We start from the raw sequence: 19,305 nt of genomic DNA, 5'->3' as shown, positions 1-19,305 counted from the left end.
GAATGCCAGATTTCGTGGTAATGTGATCCGACTGATATCCCTGGTGCTGAATATCATATATTGCCACTATTGCACGTGCAAAGGACAAAAATGTATTGTGCGGCAACCTCAACACTTGTCGCTACCAGTCATTAGTTTGACCCCTGACCTAGTACAATGTAAGGCAATGTTTAGGTAGCTACATAAGAGAATCAAAAACGTAATACTCCTCTCCGTCCTTCATTTCTCTCTTTACTCTCCTTTTTTTTCTCTCCCAACTGAATTGAATAATAATCTTTTATTGACAGGATATGGATGTATAAATGTTGGCAAAGCCAAAGAGTTCGAAGCACATTTAGGGTTTACATATAGAACAATGCATCTCTGTCCCTCTCCATATACCCCCCCCCCCCTTTACACACAAACAAACACACTGTCTCTCTCCACCCCTTCAGCCTGAAAACCTATTGCTGGCCAGTAAGATGAAGGGAGCAGCGGTGAAGTTGGCAGACTTTGGCCTGGCCATTGAGGTGCAGGGAGACCAACAGGCATGGTTTGGTAAGACCGCGCACACACACTCTTTATGGACAGTGTTTTGTCATAAAAAACATACACTGAGTGTACCAAACATTATGAACTCTCTCCATGACAGACTGACCAGGTGAAAGCTATGATCCCTTATTGATTTCACTTTTTAAATCTACTCCAATAAATGTAGGGTAGGAGACGGGTTAAAGAAGGATTTTTAAGCCTTGAGACGATTGCGACCTGGATTGTGTATGTGTGCCATTCAGAGGGTGAATGGGCAAGACAAAAGATTGAAGTGCCTTTGAACGGGGTATGGTAGTAGGTGCCAGGCCCACCGGTTTGTGTCAAGAACTGCTGCTGTGTGTTGTTTTGTTTTTTGTTTTTTTTCATGCTCAACCGTTTCCCCGTGTGCATCAAGAATGGTCCACCACCCAAAGGATATCCAGCCAACTTGACACAACTGTGGGAAGCATTGGAGTCAATATGTACAAGCATCCCTGTGGAACACTTTCAACACCTTATAGAGTCCATGCCCTGACGAATTGAGGCTGTTCAGAAGGCAAAGGGAGGGGTGGATACATTTTGAGTAACCTTCATCAGACCTAAATCTTCTTTTTTCTTCTGCCTGGCAGGTTTTGCGGGTACCCCTGGCTACCTGTCCCCTGAGGTCCTGAGGAAGGACCCCTATGGCAAGCCTGTGGACATATGGGCCTGTGGTGAGCCTTTAACCTCTAACTGTAGGTGAAGAACAAATAGACGTGTTGGCTGACAACGTCACGAAAATGATGCGCGCACATCGATGGGGCCTGAAGCCTGCTTTTTGATTCTGAACAGTCAGATACTTTAGCTAGCAACAATGACAATCTGCCATGGGGGGAATCGTAGGTGGCTCGTTTAAGCTAGCTTTATCATGTTATTGATACAATGTCTTGTTTTTAGGTGTTTTTGACTGATTTTATATGTCAATACTAATGTGGCAACAAAAACATCGCTAGCTATCCAACAACTAATGGGGTATTTGCGACAAGTGCTCGTTATGCAACTATGTTTTCAATAAACATTTGGAGACAAAATAAAGTTGCATGTTAACAGTCTAAGCCATCCCTGTCTGTTTTGACCCATAGTTACGCACGCATCTAAAGCTGGGCTATGGTGCAGAGATCATACATCTTACACCAGTTTTTACAGACCATCTAACCGCTCTCTTTCTCTCGGTCTCTCTCAACCTCTCCAGGTGTTATTCTGTATATCTTGTTGGTTGGCTATCCTCCATTCTGGGATGAAGACCAACACAAACTCTACCAGCAGATCAAGGCTGGGGCCTATGATGTGAGTCGGTTTGTGCAGGGTACAGTGTGGAGGTTGGCTGCACAGCTGGTGAATTTTTAATAGTGTCCGATTGAGAGCTGCACCTCAGCTATTGATCCCGTCAGCCTCCTGACGCATTGCAGAGGGATGTGTGTGTGTGTGTGTGTGTGTGCGCGTGTGTGTGCGTGCGTGCATGCAAGGGGTTATCCTCTCCTTGTCTCTAGTATTCCGGTTACACAATTAATGAAGACTGGTACTGAGATTTAACATGGCAGACATTCATATACACACACATTTCATGCATCTTAGCGTTCTGGATTATAGGAAGACATTGTTTACATGATATGAAACATGAAGAAGTACATTTGTGTTGTGTACATAATGCAAATGCTGGTCTCTGTATTTCTGTTCCTTTTCCTGCCTCATCTCTCTAGTTTCCCTCTCCCGAATGGGACACTGTTACGCCAGAGGCTAAGAACCTGATTAACCAGATGTTAACTATTAACCCTTCCAAGAGAATCACTGCTGATCAGGCTCTCAAACACCCATGGATCTGCGTAAGTACACACACAAACCTGTATATGGCAACACAAAATCACATTCGCTTCACATACTGCTTTGTGTATTGTGTATAGGGTTGCAATGGGATGGTTGTATTGTAGTTAACTTTCAAAGTTCACCTGTACTACCAATATTGTTTAAACTTTTATGGAGTTTTATCACATGACATCTAGTGCCCTTTTTTGAGTACTTTAGATTATCACAGGTGTCTGTAATTATGTCTGGCACTCTGTGGCCTCATCACATTTAAAATAATAAAATAAGATTCTTTTAGAAATTAAACGGAATGATAAAGATGTAAATGTGTCGGCATGAAATGTCCTTTATTTTACCATGTCTGTCTTTTTGTAAATGATTTGGCTTCAAACTGGTGGCAGTTGTCAAAGTCAGTAGCTGCAGAGTTAATTGAAAATAATGTCATTGTTGATTAGATGCTTTTTTTCTTCAGTAATTAGGTTATTTTCTCTTGAACCATATGGCCTATTAGAAAACCATGGAAAATATGGGCACAGATATAAAAACCTAATACTATATGTTAATACATTTTTCATAAATATTCAGCTATACATTTCCAAAATTGTCAGACTATTATAAATTCCGCTAACTTTGGTAAATTACCGGTAGTTTTGCAACCCTAATTGTGTAATACTTCTCTCTCACCCCCTATAGCAACGTTCCACCGTGGCGTCTATGATCCACAGACAGGAGACAGTGGAATGTCTGCGCAAGTTCAACGCTCGGAGGAAGCTCAAGGTACACTACTGCTACTGACCCCTACACGTCTTTTCTTCCTGCTTTCCTTCGCTACCTCCACCCCTTATCCCATTCCTCCTATTCTTCCCTACACCTCTCCTACTGGCTCATATACCTCTCCACCTCCTTTTCTCATCTCTATTCCTTCTTTATTCACACTCATCCTCCTGCTCCCTATATACCTCTCCCCCTAGACCACATAATTTTCTCCTCATTACCCCCCCAGACCACATCCCTTTTCCCCTCATTACCCCCTCCTAGACCACATCCCTTTTCTCCTCATTACACCCCCCCAGACCACATCCCTTTTCTCCTCATTACACCCCCCCAGACCACATCCCTTTTTTCCTCATTACACCCCCCCTAGACCACATCCCTTTTCTCCTCATTACACCCCCCCAGACCACATCCCTTTTCTCCTCATTACACCCCCTAGACCACATCCCTTTTCTCCTCATTACACACCCCCTAGACCACATCCCTTTTCTCCTCATTACACACCCCCTAGACCACATCCCTTTTCTCCTCATTACCCCCTCCTAGACCACATCCCTTTTCTCCTCATTACACCCCCCCTAGACCACATCCCTTTTCTCCTCATTACACCCCCTAGACCACATCCCTTTTCTCCTCATTACACCCCCCAGACCACATCCCTTTTCTCCTCATTACCCCCTCCTAGACCACATCCCTTTTCTCCTCATTACACCCCCCCTAGACCACATCCCTTTTCTCCTCATTACACACCCCCAGACCACATCCCTTTTCTCCTCATTACACCCCCCTAGACCACATCCCTTTTCTCCTCATTACACCCCCTAGAACACATCCCTTTTCTCCTCATTACACCCCCTAGACCACATCCCTTTTCTCCTCATTACACACCCCCTAGACCACATCCCTTTTCTCCTCATTACACCCCCCCCTAGACCACATCCCTTTTCTCCTCATTACACACCCCCTAGACCACATCCCTTTTCTCCTCATTAACCCCCTCTTTTTAACTGCCCTTTACATATCATCTGTCTTTAATACTCATCTCTCCTTTCTCCCTGTCTTTCTCTCCTAGGGAGCGATCCTCACCACCATGCTGGTGTCCAGAACCTTCTCAGGTGGGTGTGTCTCCTCCCTCGCTCCAGTTAGAGTGAGGGGGGAGGACAGATGGAGCTCTACTCCCTCCTTCCCTCTCCTCCTCGGTGGAGTCCACCTAATGTAGGTTTTTAGGCCGAGTATGTGTGTGTGTGTGAGTGAGTACTCGAAGTGTGTGTTCAGGACACATGTTCTGAAGGAGAGGAAGAGATGAAAGGAGCTCCTCTGCAAGTTCTGAGCAGGATGTCATAAGGTGTCAGTGCACAGAGGTGCTAGAAGGAGGTCATTGATTCTAGAATTGCAGACTGTTTTTCTAGATTCTAGAATTCCAGCAGTACTGAGTTTTAGATTCTGTGTGTTTTGTATCTGTCTCTAACGCACCTCTCTCTCCCCTTGTCGGCTCTGGAGTGTGTGCGTGAGCGGTTTACTCAGGAGTGGTGGATGTCTATGTGGTGTCACAAAGGGCACTATTTTAAAGGCTCTACTTTCACTCTTATGCTACTTAAGATGATTAGGAATATAACAATTCACCGATAGGCCATCGGTCCCCGATTCAAACGTTTAAGATTAGACTGCATCGTTCCGCGGACTCCAAACCGATCCAAATGAAGCATGCATCGGTCAGAAAAAAACGATTCAAGTGTTACGCATTTCTTTCTCATATTAGTTTCTTTCTGCCTTCTGACAATACCTCCTATTTTATGACAACTGATGCGTCCTCTCCTTCTGTGGAACTAAGCATGTAACTGCATTGACAGTCATTGAGTTTACAAGTCATTTTGCGGGCCGAACAAGCCCAGGCAATCTCAGTGACCTAGTCAAACTGTGCCCAGCTTCGCACGGTAGGCGGCCTGTTCCTGATCTTGCACATCTACGCGGCACCTTCAGCATTCAAATGCTGAAATGGCTTGCCTGATATTAGGCTTTATTAGTTATGTGACAACCTTTGTAATTTATCTGTGCGCTGTTAAAAGTAAGCTACTCATCTGGTTATAGGCTACCCGCTGAACGGGGCTTACAATAGATTTAATTTGATTGTTCAGGTTCATCATCAGCAGTGGTGTTGGTAGTTTGGTTTAAACAATCAGTGTTTCTGGTTATTTTTAGATATACAGGGTGAAGGTGATGATTTCGATAAGTCCGCAATCACTTCGAGGCTCTGCACGGCAAAAGCGGGAGGCGAAAAGCAGCTCACTAGACTTCAAATGGTCAAAAGCATTTGATTTTGAGATGAGGGTGGAATCCAAAGATGACTATATAGTGCTAGCTCATTCGTAAACTAATATTGATGCATTACTAGCTCAAACACTTCATCTGCAAAAATGACAAGTTTTAATTAGAGGGTGATGGTTATTTCAGAACCAAAGAGGGGGGGGCACAAAATGTAGGCTATGTTGCCCCCCTTAATCTGATGGGTGGGGTTCTGGATGCCTAGTCTCCCTTATGGCTCATCTCAGGCGCCTACATATACATACACCAGAGACATACAGAATCTACACACGCATACAGACAGATCCAGGTCAGAGAGGCCCAGTTGAGGAGCTCCATCCGCATCAGATTTTAATTTAGAATGGAAAATGAACATGTTTATGCAACAAATGTTACTGCATCGATTTGTTCACTAATCGGATCGTTTCAAACTAAAACATATCGGTGCCATATCTAGATGCTTATCGAATTGTCTTGAAATGGAAAGATGCTCATCCCTAGGATGAAGACCTGGCCTTAAGGGAATAGGATTTTTGCGTCCTAAATGGCACCCTACTCCTCATATAGTGCACTACTTTTGGCTACTATATGGACAATAGGGTGTCATTTAAGATTGGTCACTGTATTGGGTTAGGCCAGCCCAGATTTGAATAGCTCCTCCCAACCTGAGTATTTCTGTCCAATAGTGGGCCGGCAGCATGCCAACCCTGCTGCTGTGTCCTCCACCGCCTCGCTGGCCCAGGAAGGTACGTCACAGAGACACGCCCTCTTACTTCCTCTACACACGCTTCCTGTCTTAAGTCCCTCCCACTTCATTCTATAAGGGAGCATTCTTTCCTGAATGCAGATCACGTTAGCCTGAAACACATACACACATGTGAGACCATATGGATGTTTTTAAGGATGGCGCTAATACCATGGACACACAGGCTAAACACATCTAACTCTACACATTCTGTCAACAATACCACTTAGCCTCATGTCAACATCAGAAATCATCAAATTCATTAGCCTTACCACATCAACCCCCCTCCCCTCCCTCCTGCTTTGGTTACGGCCATGAGGGGGTTGAGGGAGGAGGGATGGGGGGGGGAGGCGTGTATCTGTGGCGACTGACTGACTGGGGGATGGACAGGAGCAGGGGAGGCATGCTGCCATCGTCTGACCTGGGTAAAGAGGGGGGAGAGTGGGTGGACTAAGGTCAGCGATCCCATGCGGACTAGGAAATGGTATAATGTTTCTGGAAGGGTTGGATAGGTGCAAGCAACAGCAAATTCCACCCAGCCGATCATAGGGCAAATTGGAGCTACTACCATATTATTTACACCTATCAGATCCTTTCAGATCTACACAAGTGTCTCTAGGAAGTAGGGTAATAGTAGTATTGGCCCAATAACAAGGGTGGGGGAGTTAGTCTCCCCTGAGTGTGCGATTGATGCTCTGGTTCTGCATGAGGATGGTTGACAGAGCTATACGCTAGAACCCTCCAATCACAGGCCTCTCCTCTGAGAGTGGACCAATCGCCTGCCAGTAAGTCCTGAAGACGGATGACATCATCGCCCTATGAAGGGCATCTGCAGCTTAGCCTCCCTGCGATTTCACTGCTTTCCCCTCCACTGTGTTTGGCTGAGGCAGACTTTGCTCTCTGCTTATGACCCTCCGTCTTACCCAGTCACATCGTCACACTGTAGCCCAGATGAATTACAGTGTGAACAATGTTGCCTTGCTGCATGTGGACTTGTATTCCCTATACAATCCGTTTCCCTTCCATGCTCTACTCCCTGAAGTGTGCACTCGTTCACTTTGCCTCCCAGAGGTAAAATGATTGGTATGAGTGCACACTTGGACACTTACAAGTTACTTCCTGTCTTCCTTGAAATAGCCACTGATCTGAGGTGACTGGACAGAGGAAAGGGAAGATGTTAGACAATGGCCACGTTCTAGTTAATTGCATTGCAAATGCCTGTCTGCCAGATCTCAGGTTTTTAACATGTCAGCTAATCTGATGCCCGACTGTGAGGATTTGGCATGCAGCCATTGGTTGATGCAATGCACCATTGCAATGTAGTTGGCCTGTGACGTGACCGATATGTCCGACGAAGATCTTGGAACAGGGACCATGCTTGCCCGCCCTGTGGGTAGCTGGGTAGAAGACGTGTCAAAAGTTAACCAATCAAGGCCCAGCTTTGTTCTGCTGTTTGCTGAGTGGAAGCTATGTACCTTTGGAACTGTTGTTGATGTGGATGCTGCATGGCTGGTCCACTGCGTGTTCCAGCCGTTCCGCTGTGTGATATAAAGTGCATGGCATGGAACAGCTCTGATCAAGGCTGCAACCCCAAGTCGGAGCAGCTGTCTGCTCCGCCCGCCGCTCCGATAGGGCGCCAGACTGTTCCCTGTCGATACTGCCACACAGTAAGAACACACACACCAGCAGTGCACCAACCACCACCGACAACTGATGCCTGCTGCCTAAAACATGTCTCCCACCCTCCCTCTCTCTCCTTGTTTCTCTCACTCTGATAATGCACCACTGAGACTTCTCTTTCCATCTCTTTTCTTCGCCCTCTCTCCCACTTGTTAACGGAAGGTAAGGAACCCCAAGAGATTGCATGCATCCCAGAATTGCGTGCGTGTGTGTCAGTAATACTTAAAAAGCAGTTGGGACAGCAGCAAAGTGAAATGCTTTAGATGAGACCAGAGTGAGACGACTGACTGGAGTTTCCTAAAGGAAATCAATAGTTTACAGTAACGTGACTAAACATCCGCCTCTTCTATAGCACGCTCATTCTCCCTGAAGTGTGCGCTTGTTCACTCCCCTTCGTGGAATAGAATGCCTCTGGTGTCTGGAATATGGTGGGGATGCTCCCTTTAGTCCATGTTCACACCAATCCAATGCTTTTAAGTCCCTGAAAGGGTAGTTAAGTGCACACTGCCGGCAGAAGGCGTAGAGAAATCAGACTGCGGTCTAGGAGTGGTTGATGCTTGACTTGGACCAGGTTGGATGAATGTGAGGGAAGTGACTGGAGAGATGTTTGAAGTCCAGTGCAACTCTCTTATGCTGTATTCCCCTCTTTACAGCATGCAAAAGTTTACTGAACAAGAAGGCGGATGCTGCTAAGGTAATGGGTGAAATCTGATGTCATGTAGCTGTCACACACTCCCTCTTCCTCTCTCTCTCTCTTTGGCTGACAGGGCTAGTGAAGAGATTGTTTGACTACTTGATTTAGTGGACAATTAAAGGCTGTTGTATTTATAGAGGGAAATGAAAGAGAAATGAAGAAAGAGATTACTCTCTTCAGTTTGTTAATTTTGTGTGTCTCAGCCCACGACCAACAACAACAGTAAGAACAGCATCGTGAGCGCTATAAATGCCATGAAGGACAACAGCATGGCTGCCTCACAGATGGTACAGAACCTTAACCACCTCTCATCCCATGTTCCCCTCCTCCTAGTTCCCTAACCTTCTAGCACCCTAGCCTGCTCTCCTCCCTCCATTAGCCTCATTGTATCTCTCTTCCTAGCACCCTAACCTCCTAGCACCTTAAAGTCCATACTCCCTTCCTAGCCCCCTAACTCAGCCCCCTAACCTCCATTCTCTTCCTAGTGGTCTTTTGTCTCTGTTGGCTGGAGTCTAAGATTGTTTCATGTTTGACCCTTCACAAACCTCTAACCCCTTCCCACACCGGCCTACATCTTAATATCAACTCGAACCCTAACCCCCAGGCACTTGTACAGACCTGGGTATGTAACCAGATTTGTAACTCTATGTTCCTCTTCTACCAGGAATCTCAAAATACAGTGGTTGCTACTGATGGGATCAAGGTGAGGGTGTTTGTGTGCAGAGTTAGGTTAACAACATATGAATAAGGCTCACTATGTGTTATTAACCCCCCTCTGTCTCTAGGGTTCTACAGAGAGTTGCAACACAAATGAGGATGAGGATATGAAAGGTAGGGAAATTACACTTATCTATCTTCTCTGCTTGCTTGCTCTTCTCTCTCTCCTTTTGCTTTGTTCTCTCTGTAATCTAACCGTAGTTTCTGATAGATCTTCCTGTGCTCTATAGCTAGCAGTGTGCTGAGGTTTGTGTGTGTGTGACTCACCCATGTATGTATGTGTGTGTGTGTGACTCACCCGTGTATATGTGTGTACATGTGTGCCTACGTGTGTGTGCATTATTTGCGTGTGTGGGTTCTAATCTAGGGGACAGCGTTGTGATGATGAGTCAGGGCAGTGCTACAGAGGAGATGCCCTCCCTTCTGACTTCGTCTGACAACTCGCCTGCCAGTAAGTGTTTTTCACGGCAACCACAACTTTTCGGGGATGTCCCTGGCAAAGACCCCACTCTTCTGACCTGTGTGTGTGTGTGTGTGTGTGTGTGTGTCTTTTTTTCTGAGCCTTCAACATTGGGAATCTCTCCTGTACCCCCCTTTTTCTTTTCTTTTTTGCTGAATCCCAAACCATTCCCTTCCCCTTCCTCTCACCCCTCTGCCTTCCATTTGCACATTCACACTTGCCTACACCACATTCACAAGTGCTCCAAAGCTGAGTAGTTTTTCCACTATAGTCATTTAGCAAATAAAAACCTGCCGAGTCACTCTTATCTTAAAAAGTGTGCCAAGTTACAACAAGTGACATATCTTCTGTAGATTTTCACCAGATTGTCAGAGAGAACTCCATTGGTAACTACCTAGCTGGCTTGTAATCCTGGAAGTGTAGCCAGCCCTATGATGATAATTGTTAGTAGTGATGGGGAGAATCAGTACAGTTACATATCGCAATATTATTTTTGCACGATGTTTGACTTCGGTGTTTTTCATCCTTAAAATCTGTTTTAATTGTGGGCCAACATGTTTTCAGCACTTATTTCTCTGACTGATCATGACTGGTTTTCTCATGGCTCTCTTGTCTCTCTGCAGCAGCCATGTAGTGAGCATCATATTTAGAACTTCAAATCGCTAAAATTAAATTGCAGTATCGAATCGTAATACATATCATATTGGCACCGAAGTCACTTGATAATATTGTATCGTGAGGTCCCTGGCAATTCCCAGCCCTAGTTGTCAGCTAAGAAACTGTAACGTTAGCATAAAAATGTTTGGGGTTAAGATGGAATTGGCTGATGTCATTGAGATGAACAGATTAAATTGAAACTCGATTCAAATGAAAATAACAATTACATTTATGCATTTTGGAGTAGATTTTATTTTTATTTATTTTTGTCAGCTGAAGTAACCTTCTCAGTCGTTCAACAAAAATAATCCCGGACCGCCCTAGGAGGCCCCCCCCAACGACTGCTGTGAACCACTGCTGCTGAAATCAATCCTTGGGGAAACAATGCTGAGGATTTAGGGGCTAATTTGACCCTTAAGATGGACACTTCATACAAAAGCATGGAGGTGTCCCTAATTATGTCACTTGCATTTGTTTGCGTCCCATTTCAAGGCTTGGCACGTGACTAAATGTAATACCTCCCAAATTAAGTATTTCACTGTTACTGAAGTTTCTATCTTGTAAAACGACAAGGGGAATTTATATATATTTATTAATGCTTGATTATTATTTAAATGTAAAACATGAATTGCATCATTTAAGTCATGAATGTGTCCGGAAGTTGATGGGTTTATTGGATTTCTCACCACTCTGAAAGTCACCCTCGCGTGTTAACAAAGGGTCCTCTGAGCGAGTTGGTTGGGGCGAGGGGCTGGTTTGATATTCAGTCTCTCGGGATGACCCCACACACACACTCCTTCTACAGTTGTGTTTGTGTGTCTCTGTCAGGGGATGGTGAAGGAGAGGAGTCTCCTACTCTTATTTCTCTCATCTTCTCTCTCTCGTCATCCTCCGGTGTTCTAGTGTTATCCTTCTCTCTTTTCATCTTCCTCCCACAGTGTTGCTCTTTTCTCTCCCCCTCACAACGCTGCTCTCCTATTGGCCAGTGCTCGTGCAAGCACTGAACCAATGGCAGGCATCGGTTCTGCTTCTCAAAGTGCTGCTTGGACATTCGTCCTTTGTGTATTGTCAGTTTTCATAGAGAAGTGTGTTTCTGCACTGTGATAGAATATAATAGAGTGAAGTTGAGTAGAATGAAGGGACATGTAGTTTAATATCACGATCTAGTCAGTAAATTTTTTAATCAGCTGAGCTTCTCAGAGCCCCCCCCCCCCCTAACAGTCTGTCTGTTTCAATGTCTTAGCGAACTAACATCATTCATTACTGTTCATGTGTGCACGTGTCTGACTGCGTACGTGTGTGTGTTGACCGTGCGTTGTGTGTTCCAGCTGTTCCTCTGCATGATGTAAAGCGCATGGCGTGGAACAGCTCCGATCAAGGCTCCAACCCCGAGTCGGGGCACGCTCATTCTGCTTCCCCTGCTGCTCTGCTAGGGAGCAACACTGTCCCTGTCACAGTCAATACCACCACACAGCACAGTAAGAATACACACCAAGGGAGAGACACAGTTACATGCGCTCATACAAGGAAGGTACTGTATGCACACCACATAGAACAGACACACAAACCCATGACAGAGTTGGAGCACCCACTAGTATGGAGTTGTCCATTGTTAGCTGTCAGAGAGAGAAAAGGGAGAGAGTGGAATACATAGAAAGAGTGAGGGAAGACCGTACAGCTATAGTGGAGGGTGAGTAGTGAAGTTGCTCCTATTTAGCTAAATCGCTGAACTTCCATCTCTCTTCTCCCATTTTTGTTCTCCCCCCCACCCCCTTTCTCTCCCTCTCTCTCCCTCTAGCTCGTAAGCAGGAGATCATCAAGATAACTGAACAGCTGATTGAAGCTGTGAACAATGGAGACTTTGAAGCCTACACGTGAGTACAGCTACGTTGTTTCACACGTCTGACTACTGAATTACTAGCGTTAGTCTCTTTCTCTCTCGCTCGCTCTTCTCCTCCCCCATCAGGAGGATCTGTGATCCAGGTCTGACCTCCTTTGAGCCTGAAGCTCTGGGGAACCTGGTGGAGGGCATGGACTTCCACAAGTTCTACTTTGAAAACCGTGAGTCTCTCTCTTTTGTTCTGTCACACACAGTGCATTCGGAAAGTTTTCAGACCCTTTGACTTCTTCCTCATTACGTTACAGCCTTATTCTAAAATGTATAAAATCATTTTTGCCCCTCATCAATCTACGCACAATACCTCATAATGAAAAAGTCGAAAACAGGTTTTTAGAAATGTTTGCAAATGTATAGAATTTTTTTTTAAACTGAAGCCTTATTTACATGAGTATTCAGACCCTTTGCTATTAGACTCGAAATCGAGCTCAGGTGCATCCTGTTTTCATTGATCATCCTGGTATGTTTCTACAACTTGATTGGGGTCCACCTGTGGTCAATTCAATTAATTTCACATGATTTGGAAAGGCACAACACTGTCTCTATAAGGTCCCACAGTTGACAGTGCATGTCAGAGCAAAAACCAAGCCATGAGGTCGAAATAATTGTCAGTTGAGCTCTGAGACAGAATTGGGTCGGGGTATAGATCTAGGGAAGGGTAAAAACTATTTCTGCAGTATTAAAGGTCCCCAAGAACACAGTGGCCTCCATTCTTAAAAGGAAGCCGTTTGGAACCACCAAGACTCTTCCTAGAGCTGGCTGCCCAGCCAAACTGAGCAATCTGGGGAGTAGGACCTTGGTCAGGGAGCTGATCAAGAACCTGATGGTCACTCTGACAGAGATTGAGAATTCCTCTGTGGAGATAGGAGAACCTTCCAGAAGGACAACCATCTCTACAGCACTCCTCAGTAAAATGCACATGATGGCCTTCTTGGAGATGCCCAAAGGCAAAGGACTCTGATCATGAGAAAAAATATTCTCTGGTCTGATGAAACCAACATTGAACTATTTGGCCTGAATGCTAAGCTTGACTGGAGGAAACCTGGCACCATCCCTACAGTGAAGTGTGGTGGCAGCGTCATGCTGTGGGGATGTTTTTCAGCGGCAGGGACTGGGAGGCGAGTCAGGATTGAGTTAAAGAAGAACGGAGCAAAGTACAGAGATCCTTGATGAAAACCTGCTCCAGAGCGCTCAGGACCTGACTGGGGCGTAGGTTCACCTTCAAACAGGACAACGACCCTAAGCACACAGCCAAGACACCTCTGGAGTGGCTTAGGGACAAGGCTCTGAATTTCCTTGAGTGGCCCAGCCAGAGCCCGTACTTAAACCCCATCGTACATCTCCGGAGAGACCAGAAAATAGCTGTATAGCGATGCCTCATCCAACCTGACAGCTTGAGAGGATCTGCAAAGAAGAATGTCAGAAACTTCCCAAATACAGGTGTCCCAAACTTGTAGCGTCATACCCAAGAAGACTCTAGGCTGTAATCACTGCCAAATGTGCTTCAAACTTATGTAAATATGATATTTCAGTCTTGTATTTTTAATACATTTGCAAAAAGTTTACACAAACCTTGTTTTGCTTTGCCGTTATGGGGCATTGTGTGTGGATTGAGGGGTAAGAAATGATTTAATCAATTTTAGAATAAGGCTGTAACCTGACAAAATGTGAGTCAAGGGGTCTGAATAATTTCCGAATGCACTGTACATGCAAACACACTTCCATACAACGAATGAGATCAGCAGAAAGATCCAAACATGTTTTATCTTTGTGTTCCTACAGTGCTGAGTAAGAACAGTAAGCCGGTCCACACCACCCTGCTGAACCCCCACGTTCACCTGATTGGAGAGGAGGCTGCCTGCATCGCCTACATCCGCCTCACGCAATTCGTCGACGGTCAGGGACGCCCCCGCTCCAGCCAATCGGAGGAGACCAGGGTGTGGCATCGCCGTGACAGCAAGTGGCTCAATGTCCACTTCCACTGCTCTGGGGCTCCGGCCGCACCGCTGCAGTGAACTGGTACACACACACACACACACACACATACTTACACTTACACTTACACTTTAGAACATTCAAAGGGTTAAAAGTTCTCGCTTTCTCTCAGGTGTTCAAACGCTCCAGGCTATTGGAGTGTGAGTTTTGGGGCGTGTTTTCGGCGTGTTTTTTGGGGGCGTGTCCTCTTTGTGGGTTGACCAATGCCAGGAGCCCGGCCGGGCAAGACTGCACCCTCTCCACAACACCAACCAATCCAGTCTCTCCTTTGATCCGCTGGGGGCCGGCCAAGTGTGGATTCCGCCCCTGTGGGATGATGCATGCATCTGACGGCCAATAGGAGGGCTCGTCCTTTGACCTCTGACCCCTCCCACCCGGCAGCCATTTTGTCTCCCGTCCATGGCCGCCATTTTGAGATGAGAGGAGCGGGGAGGAACGGGTTCATGAACTTGTGATGACAGTTATGAGAATGAGTATACAGTGTAATATATGACTAGTACAAGATAACACCCAACCCTAACAAGCATTTATATATACGATGAGAGGAGAGTGTGTGATGGTAGTAGATGACATGTTGGAAAAAAATTATCTCCAGAGCAGGAATTGCTCTCTTTCCCAGAGAATGTATATGGAGAAATCCCAAGCAGAATTCTATATGGAAGGACAGTTGTTTCAATCAGAAATATGTAAGAACCTGATGCGAGAAACTTGATATCAAAAGGTGAAGCACCAAAGTGTAGAACTTTAGGCTTTGTACGAGTTTTTTTTTTTGTGTGTTTTTTTTAAGAGAAGGTAGTGGTGCATTCGAGAGCACTGTTTCTGTTGTGTTTTTAGCCTTGTTTATGTTGCGTTTCTGTGGACTGAGTCTGATGTAGTCAATTTTAAGCGACTGAGTAAAAAAAAAAAAAAGGTTGTGAAAGTGAACCTGCAGTATGTACCTGCTGTCTGTTTTATCGTTCTGCAGTGGGAGATGGCACATTTTGGGGAAAGGCATCTGCATTTTAAATGTTTTCCTTCTTTCTCTCCCCCTTTCTTGTCCTCCTTTTTTTTGTATTTCTAAGACTCCTTTTTTTTTGTCCCTTCATCCTGGCTGTGTTTACATGGGGTGTGTGTGTGTGTGTGTGTGATTGTACATAGCATGTACGTGTGTCTAGGAGTCACTCAGAGTGCATGACAAAGGGGTGGAAACTTGTCTAACACACATTAATCGGCTCGAGTCCCATGTCCATGTTACTGACACCATTTTGACAACCTCTGACCTCCACAAACACACACATGGATACCAACACATACACCTCCCAAATTCTTATTTCAACCTGATGTCCTGAGCTGTCAGTCTCATAATATCCTGTGTAAATACACACTGTGGCGTCAGGTTTTGTAACCTATCTTCACCACTGCAGTGTGCCCGCGGTGAAACCCTGGCACTGTTCGTGTTTTCGCCCCATCATTAGTAACTGTCTCTCCCTCTGTTTGAGCAGTCTGTTTATCTGTGTGAATGTGTGTCTCTGAGTGTGTGTGTCTATATATATATATGTGTGCGTCTCTGTTTGGGTTTTCTTGACAGTAAAAAAAAAAATGTTAATCTGCTTTTTGGAAAGTTCTGCATTCTGTACACGCGCACACACTAAAGTTAGGCCAACTATTAAACTGATCAGACTAGCTGGTTCGAATATAACAGGGATGGAAGGGACTGAATTCAGATCAGTTGTTGAGGATATAAATCTGTTACACACAGGAGGAAATGGAGGGTAAACGAGGAGACAACTGAATTTTTATTGATTACCAGTAAATAAATTTTATTTCTCCCAGACAGTGGGATTTTAGTCCTTATATTGCCCATTCAGGTGGAGAGAAGGGTTCAGAGATCAGATAAGTATTTATGGCGTTAAACCAGAGAGCAATGTATGCATGTTTCAGTTTAAGCATCTCCACTGTGCACCTACCTGAACTAGGACGGAGGATAAGGGTATATATTAACTATCATATTTGCATATTTTGAAATTAAGAAAATTAAAAACTCTGCCTCCGTCCAGCATATTAAATAGGTGACAGATAATAAAATCAACAAAAAAATTCTATTTAATTACAAAAAGGATTGAGGAGCCTTGGCTTGTTATGAAGCTCATTGTCAGTACTCTCCCTGCGTTGTGATGTGAACCTGTCGGGCTGCGCTTTCTTTCCCCAGCAGTCGTTGGATGCTGGAGTTTTTTTGCATGATCATGATGTACGGTAAATTAAAACCATGAATTGAGGACGATCAAATGTTTGTCTAATTGTTAGTAGGTCCTTTATCATAGCTTTGTTATTCTTCAAAACTTGGATCTTGAAAGTATTTAATAAAAATACTATTTCAGCACAGTTTTGTCTCCGTGTCTCTTTTAACGTAAAACTAGGGGCAAGATGATATCAGGCCTGCGCTAGCCGCCACCCACACAGCGGATATTTTGGACGTGTTGGAAGTGGAACTGCGTTAGAGCTGTAACATCCACAAGCGGCTCCTAGCATTGGCTTTTCACGGAAACTGCCATTGGATTCAACGAAACCACCCAATTTTATAATCTGACAAAATCCTATGCAGTGACCTTAATTTGTGCAGCTGCATTACAAGTTCAAAAACGGAATTGTATGATGTTCTGTTGTCTACACCTCGATTAGACTGATAGGCTGGATATACATCCACATCCAAATGTACATGATAGCATGCATAAGACTCCAATTTATATCTCTGTTTTGAAGTTGTAACTGTAGGGATAATAAGGGAGTGGTTTGTGGCGTGAGCAGCCACTCGCCTATTTGTCAGCTCATACCGCAGTTACACTTCCAAAACATCCACTATGTGGATGTCTACTAACGATTTTTAAGGCTTGATCTGATTAAATCGAGGCCTAGGTGTTCCAATGTCCTGCGAACCCTAAGAATGCATGCCCAGTAGATTGCCTCAAAGTGGTGTGCTAGGGAGGGCGTAGTACCTGCTGGTTTTTCCTTTCAAATAAGACCGAGACAATAATTAGTGACCGTCATTCATCAATCAAGTACAAGGGAAGAGCGAAACCCAGCAGACACTCGGCCTTCTGTGGAATGAGTTTTGACATGTGCCCTAAAGCTATTGATAGTGTGTCTGTCTGGCCTTTTAAGTCTTATTTAAAGCTTCCCTGTCCTGTTCTCATGGAGGTGACTCTAGCCTATGCCTATTTAGGGCAGTATTGGAACCTTATTTAAGGCAGACTGTATACTCCTGTGTGTAACCTTATTTAAGGCGGACTGTGTATTCCTGTGTGTGTCTGAGATGTAGGACAAGTCTCTTGGCCCCTGTCTTTCTCTGTGATTAATGAGGACACTGCTGCAGGTCAGCTTCCAACACACACACACCACCACCATGAAATACACACGTTCATGAACACACACGCGTATACTAGTACTGACACACAGGTTTACCAACCAACCTACCATCACCTTTCCAGCATGCTATTTATCTCTCTGGCCATCTGCCTCTATCGCTCTTGTTCTCTACCTTTTCTGTCTTCTCAAAGGTCACAGACATGTAGACATGAGCTGGGAATAGATAGCCGGCGCTCATTCTCAAGTCTTTCCTCAATTCCTCATGTCTCTCATCTCGTCGTCATCCCGCCTCCAAATGTCAGAGGGGAAAAGAGAAGGTCCGAAGGTCCTCCTCCACCAGTCTTGACACTTAGCTTGATTACTCTCCTTGTTCACTGACTAGATCGTGATATTAAAGTACATGTCCCTTCATTCCACTCCCTGCTCTACTTTACTCTATTATACTCTATCACAGTGCAGAAACACACCTTCTCTCTATGAAAACTGACAATACACAAAGGATGAATGTCCAAGCTGCACTTGAATGTCCAAGCAGAAGAGGAAAGACTATTGCAAATTACCACTGGTCTCCACAGGGAACTTTGGTCATATTGTCATTGTTCAATCTGACCTGGTGCCCTGGGCTAAGATGCAGCTCTCAAGGTCAGCCACTGAAGAACAGTACTATCTGAGGCCAAAAGGGGGCGGTAGCGCTTCACATACTTAGAAGAACAGGGAACAGATTAGTGTCAATAAATGCAGAAAACCTGCCCTTTCTGTCAGATGAATGGTGTATGATTCTGTGGAATTAGAACATATTTAGAGAGAGAACTCGATACCAGTCACTCATTCCTTCTTAGAGCTTAGTCAAGTATGTATTCTGTTTAACCTTCACATTAGATTAAACAGTATACCATGAACGTTAGACATCTTGATAAACATTGAGAATACAAAACATTAGGAACACCTTCCTAATATTGAGTTGCGCTCCCCTTTGCCCTCAGAGCAGCCTCAATTCGCCGGGCATGGACTCTACAAGGTGTCGAAGGCAGTCCATAGGGATGCTGGCCCATGTTAAATCCAATGCTTCCCACAGCTGTGTCAAGTTGGCTGGATGTCCTTTGGGTGGTGGACCATTCTTGATGCACATGGGAAACTGTTGAGTGTGAAAAACCCAGCAGCGTTGCAGTTCTGGACACTCAAACTTATGTGCCTGGCACCTACAACCATACCCGGTTCAAAGGCATTTCAATATTTTGTATGGCCCATTGTCTCAATTGTCTCAAGGCTTAAAAATGATTCTTTAAACTGTCCTCTCCATCTACTCTGTTTAAAGTGGATTTAACAAGTGACATCAATAAGGGATCATATCTTTCACCTGCATACCACCCTGCATACCACTGCTGGCTTGCTTCTGAAGCTAAGCAGGTTTGGTTCTGGTCAGTCCCTGGATGGGAGATCAGATGCTGCTGGAAGTGGTATTGGAGGGCCAGTAGGGGGCAGTCTTTCCTCTGGTCTAAAAAATATATATATATCCCAATGCTCCAGGGCAGTGATTGGGTAGGGTGCTGTCTTTCAGATGGGACGTTAAACGGGTGTCCTGACTCTCTGTGGTCATTAAAGATCCCATGGCACTTATCGTAAGATTAGGGATATTAACTCTGGTGTCCTGGCTAAATTCTCAATTCATCCCCCTCCTCTCCCCTGTAACT

General features: G+C 44.9%; 1 protein-coding gene across 10 annotated transcripts in view; it reads left to right on the top strand.

The window, feature by feature from the left end:
* The window catches only part of LOC135523807 (calcium/calmodulin-dependent protein kinase type II subunit gamma), a 39,360-nt gene extending 22,727 nt beyond the window's left edge, over nucleotides 1-16,633 (top strand). The window contains exons 7-23 of one of the 10 annotated variants that reach the window (XM_064950723.1): nucleotides 435-537; nucleotides 1,140-1,223; nucleotides 1,742-1,836; nucleotides 2,250-2,372; nucleotides 3,046-3,129; nucleotides 4,199-4,241; nucleotides 6,114-6,173; nucleotides 8,506-8,546; nucleotides 8,750-8,833; nucleotides 9,211-9,249; nucleotides 9,332-9,377; nucleotides 9,631-9,714; nucleotides 11,709-11,858; nucleotides 12,179-12,254; nucleotides 12,347-12,441; nucleotides 14,060-14,296; nucleotides 14,385-16,633. In XM_064950723.1, coding sequence (XP_064806795.1) covers nucleotides 435-537; nucleotides 1,140-1,223; nucleotides 1,742-1,836; nucleotides 2,250-2,372; nucleotides 3,046-3,129; nucleotides 4,199-4,241; nucleotides 6,114-6,173; nucleotides 8,506-8,546; nucleotides 8,750-8,833; nucleotides 9,211-9,249; nucleotides 9,332-9,377; nucleotides 9,631-9,714; nucleotides 11,709-11,858; nucleotides 12,179-12,254; nucleotides 12,347-12,441; nucleotides 14,060-14,292 — 1,440 coding nt within the window. In that variant the 3' untranslated portion in view covers nucleotides 14,293-14,296; nucleotides 14,385-16,633. The remainder of the gene's footprint in view (nucleotides 1-434; nucleotides 538-1,139; nucleotides 1,224-1,741; nucleotides 1,837-2,249; nucleotides 2,373-3,045; nucleotides 3,130-4,198; nucleotides 4,242-6,113; nucleotides 6,174-8,505; nucleotides 8,547-8,749; nucleotides 8,834-9,210; nucleotides 9,250-9,331; nucleotides 9,378-9,630; nucleotides 9,715-11,708; nucleotides 11,859-12,178; nucleotides 12,255-12,346; nucleotides 12,442-14,059; nucleotides 14,297-14,384) is intronic. The other 9 variants (XM_064950724.1, XM_064950726.1, XM_064950728.1 and 6 more) reach the window with 9 other exon arrangements.
* Nucleotides 16,634-19,305: the final 2,672 nt, after the last annotated feature.

Source organism: Oncorhynchus masou, chromosome 31 (genome assembly GCF_036934945.1).
Source record: "Oncorhynchus masou masou isolate Uvic2021 chromosome 31, UVic_Omas_1.1, whole genome shotgun sequence".
NCBI classification, from domain to species: Eukaryota; Metazoa; Chordata; class Actinopteri; order Salmoniformes; family Salmonidae; genus Oncorhynchus; species Oncorhynchus masou.
Note: the sequence above shows the minus strand (reverse complement) of the source record. Positions and strands in the feature narration are given on the sequence as shown.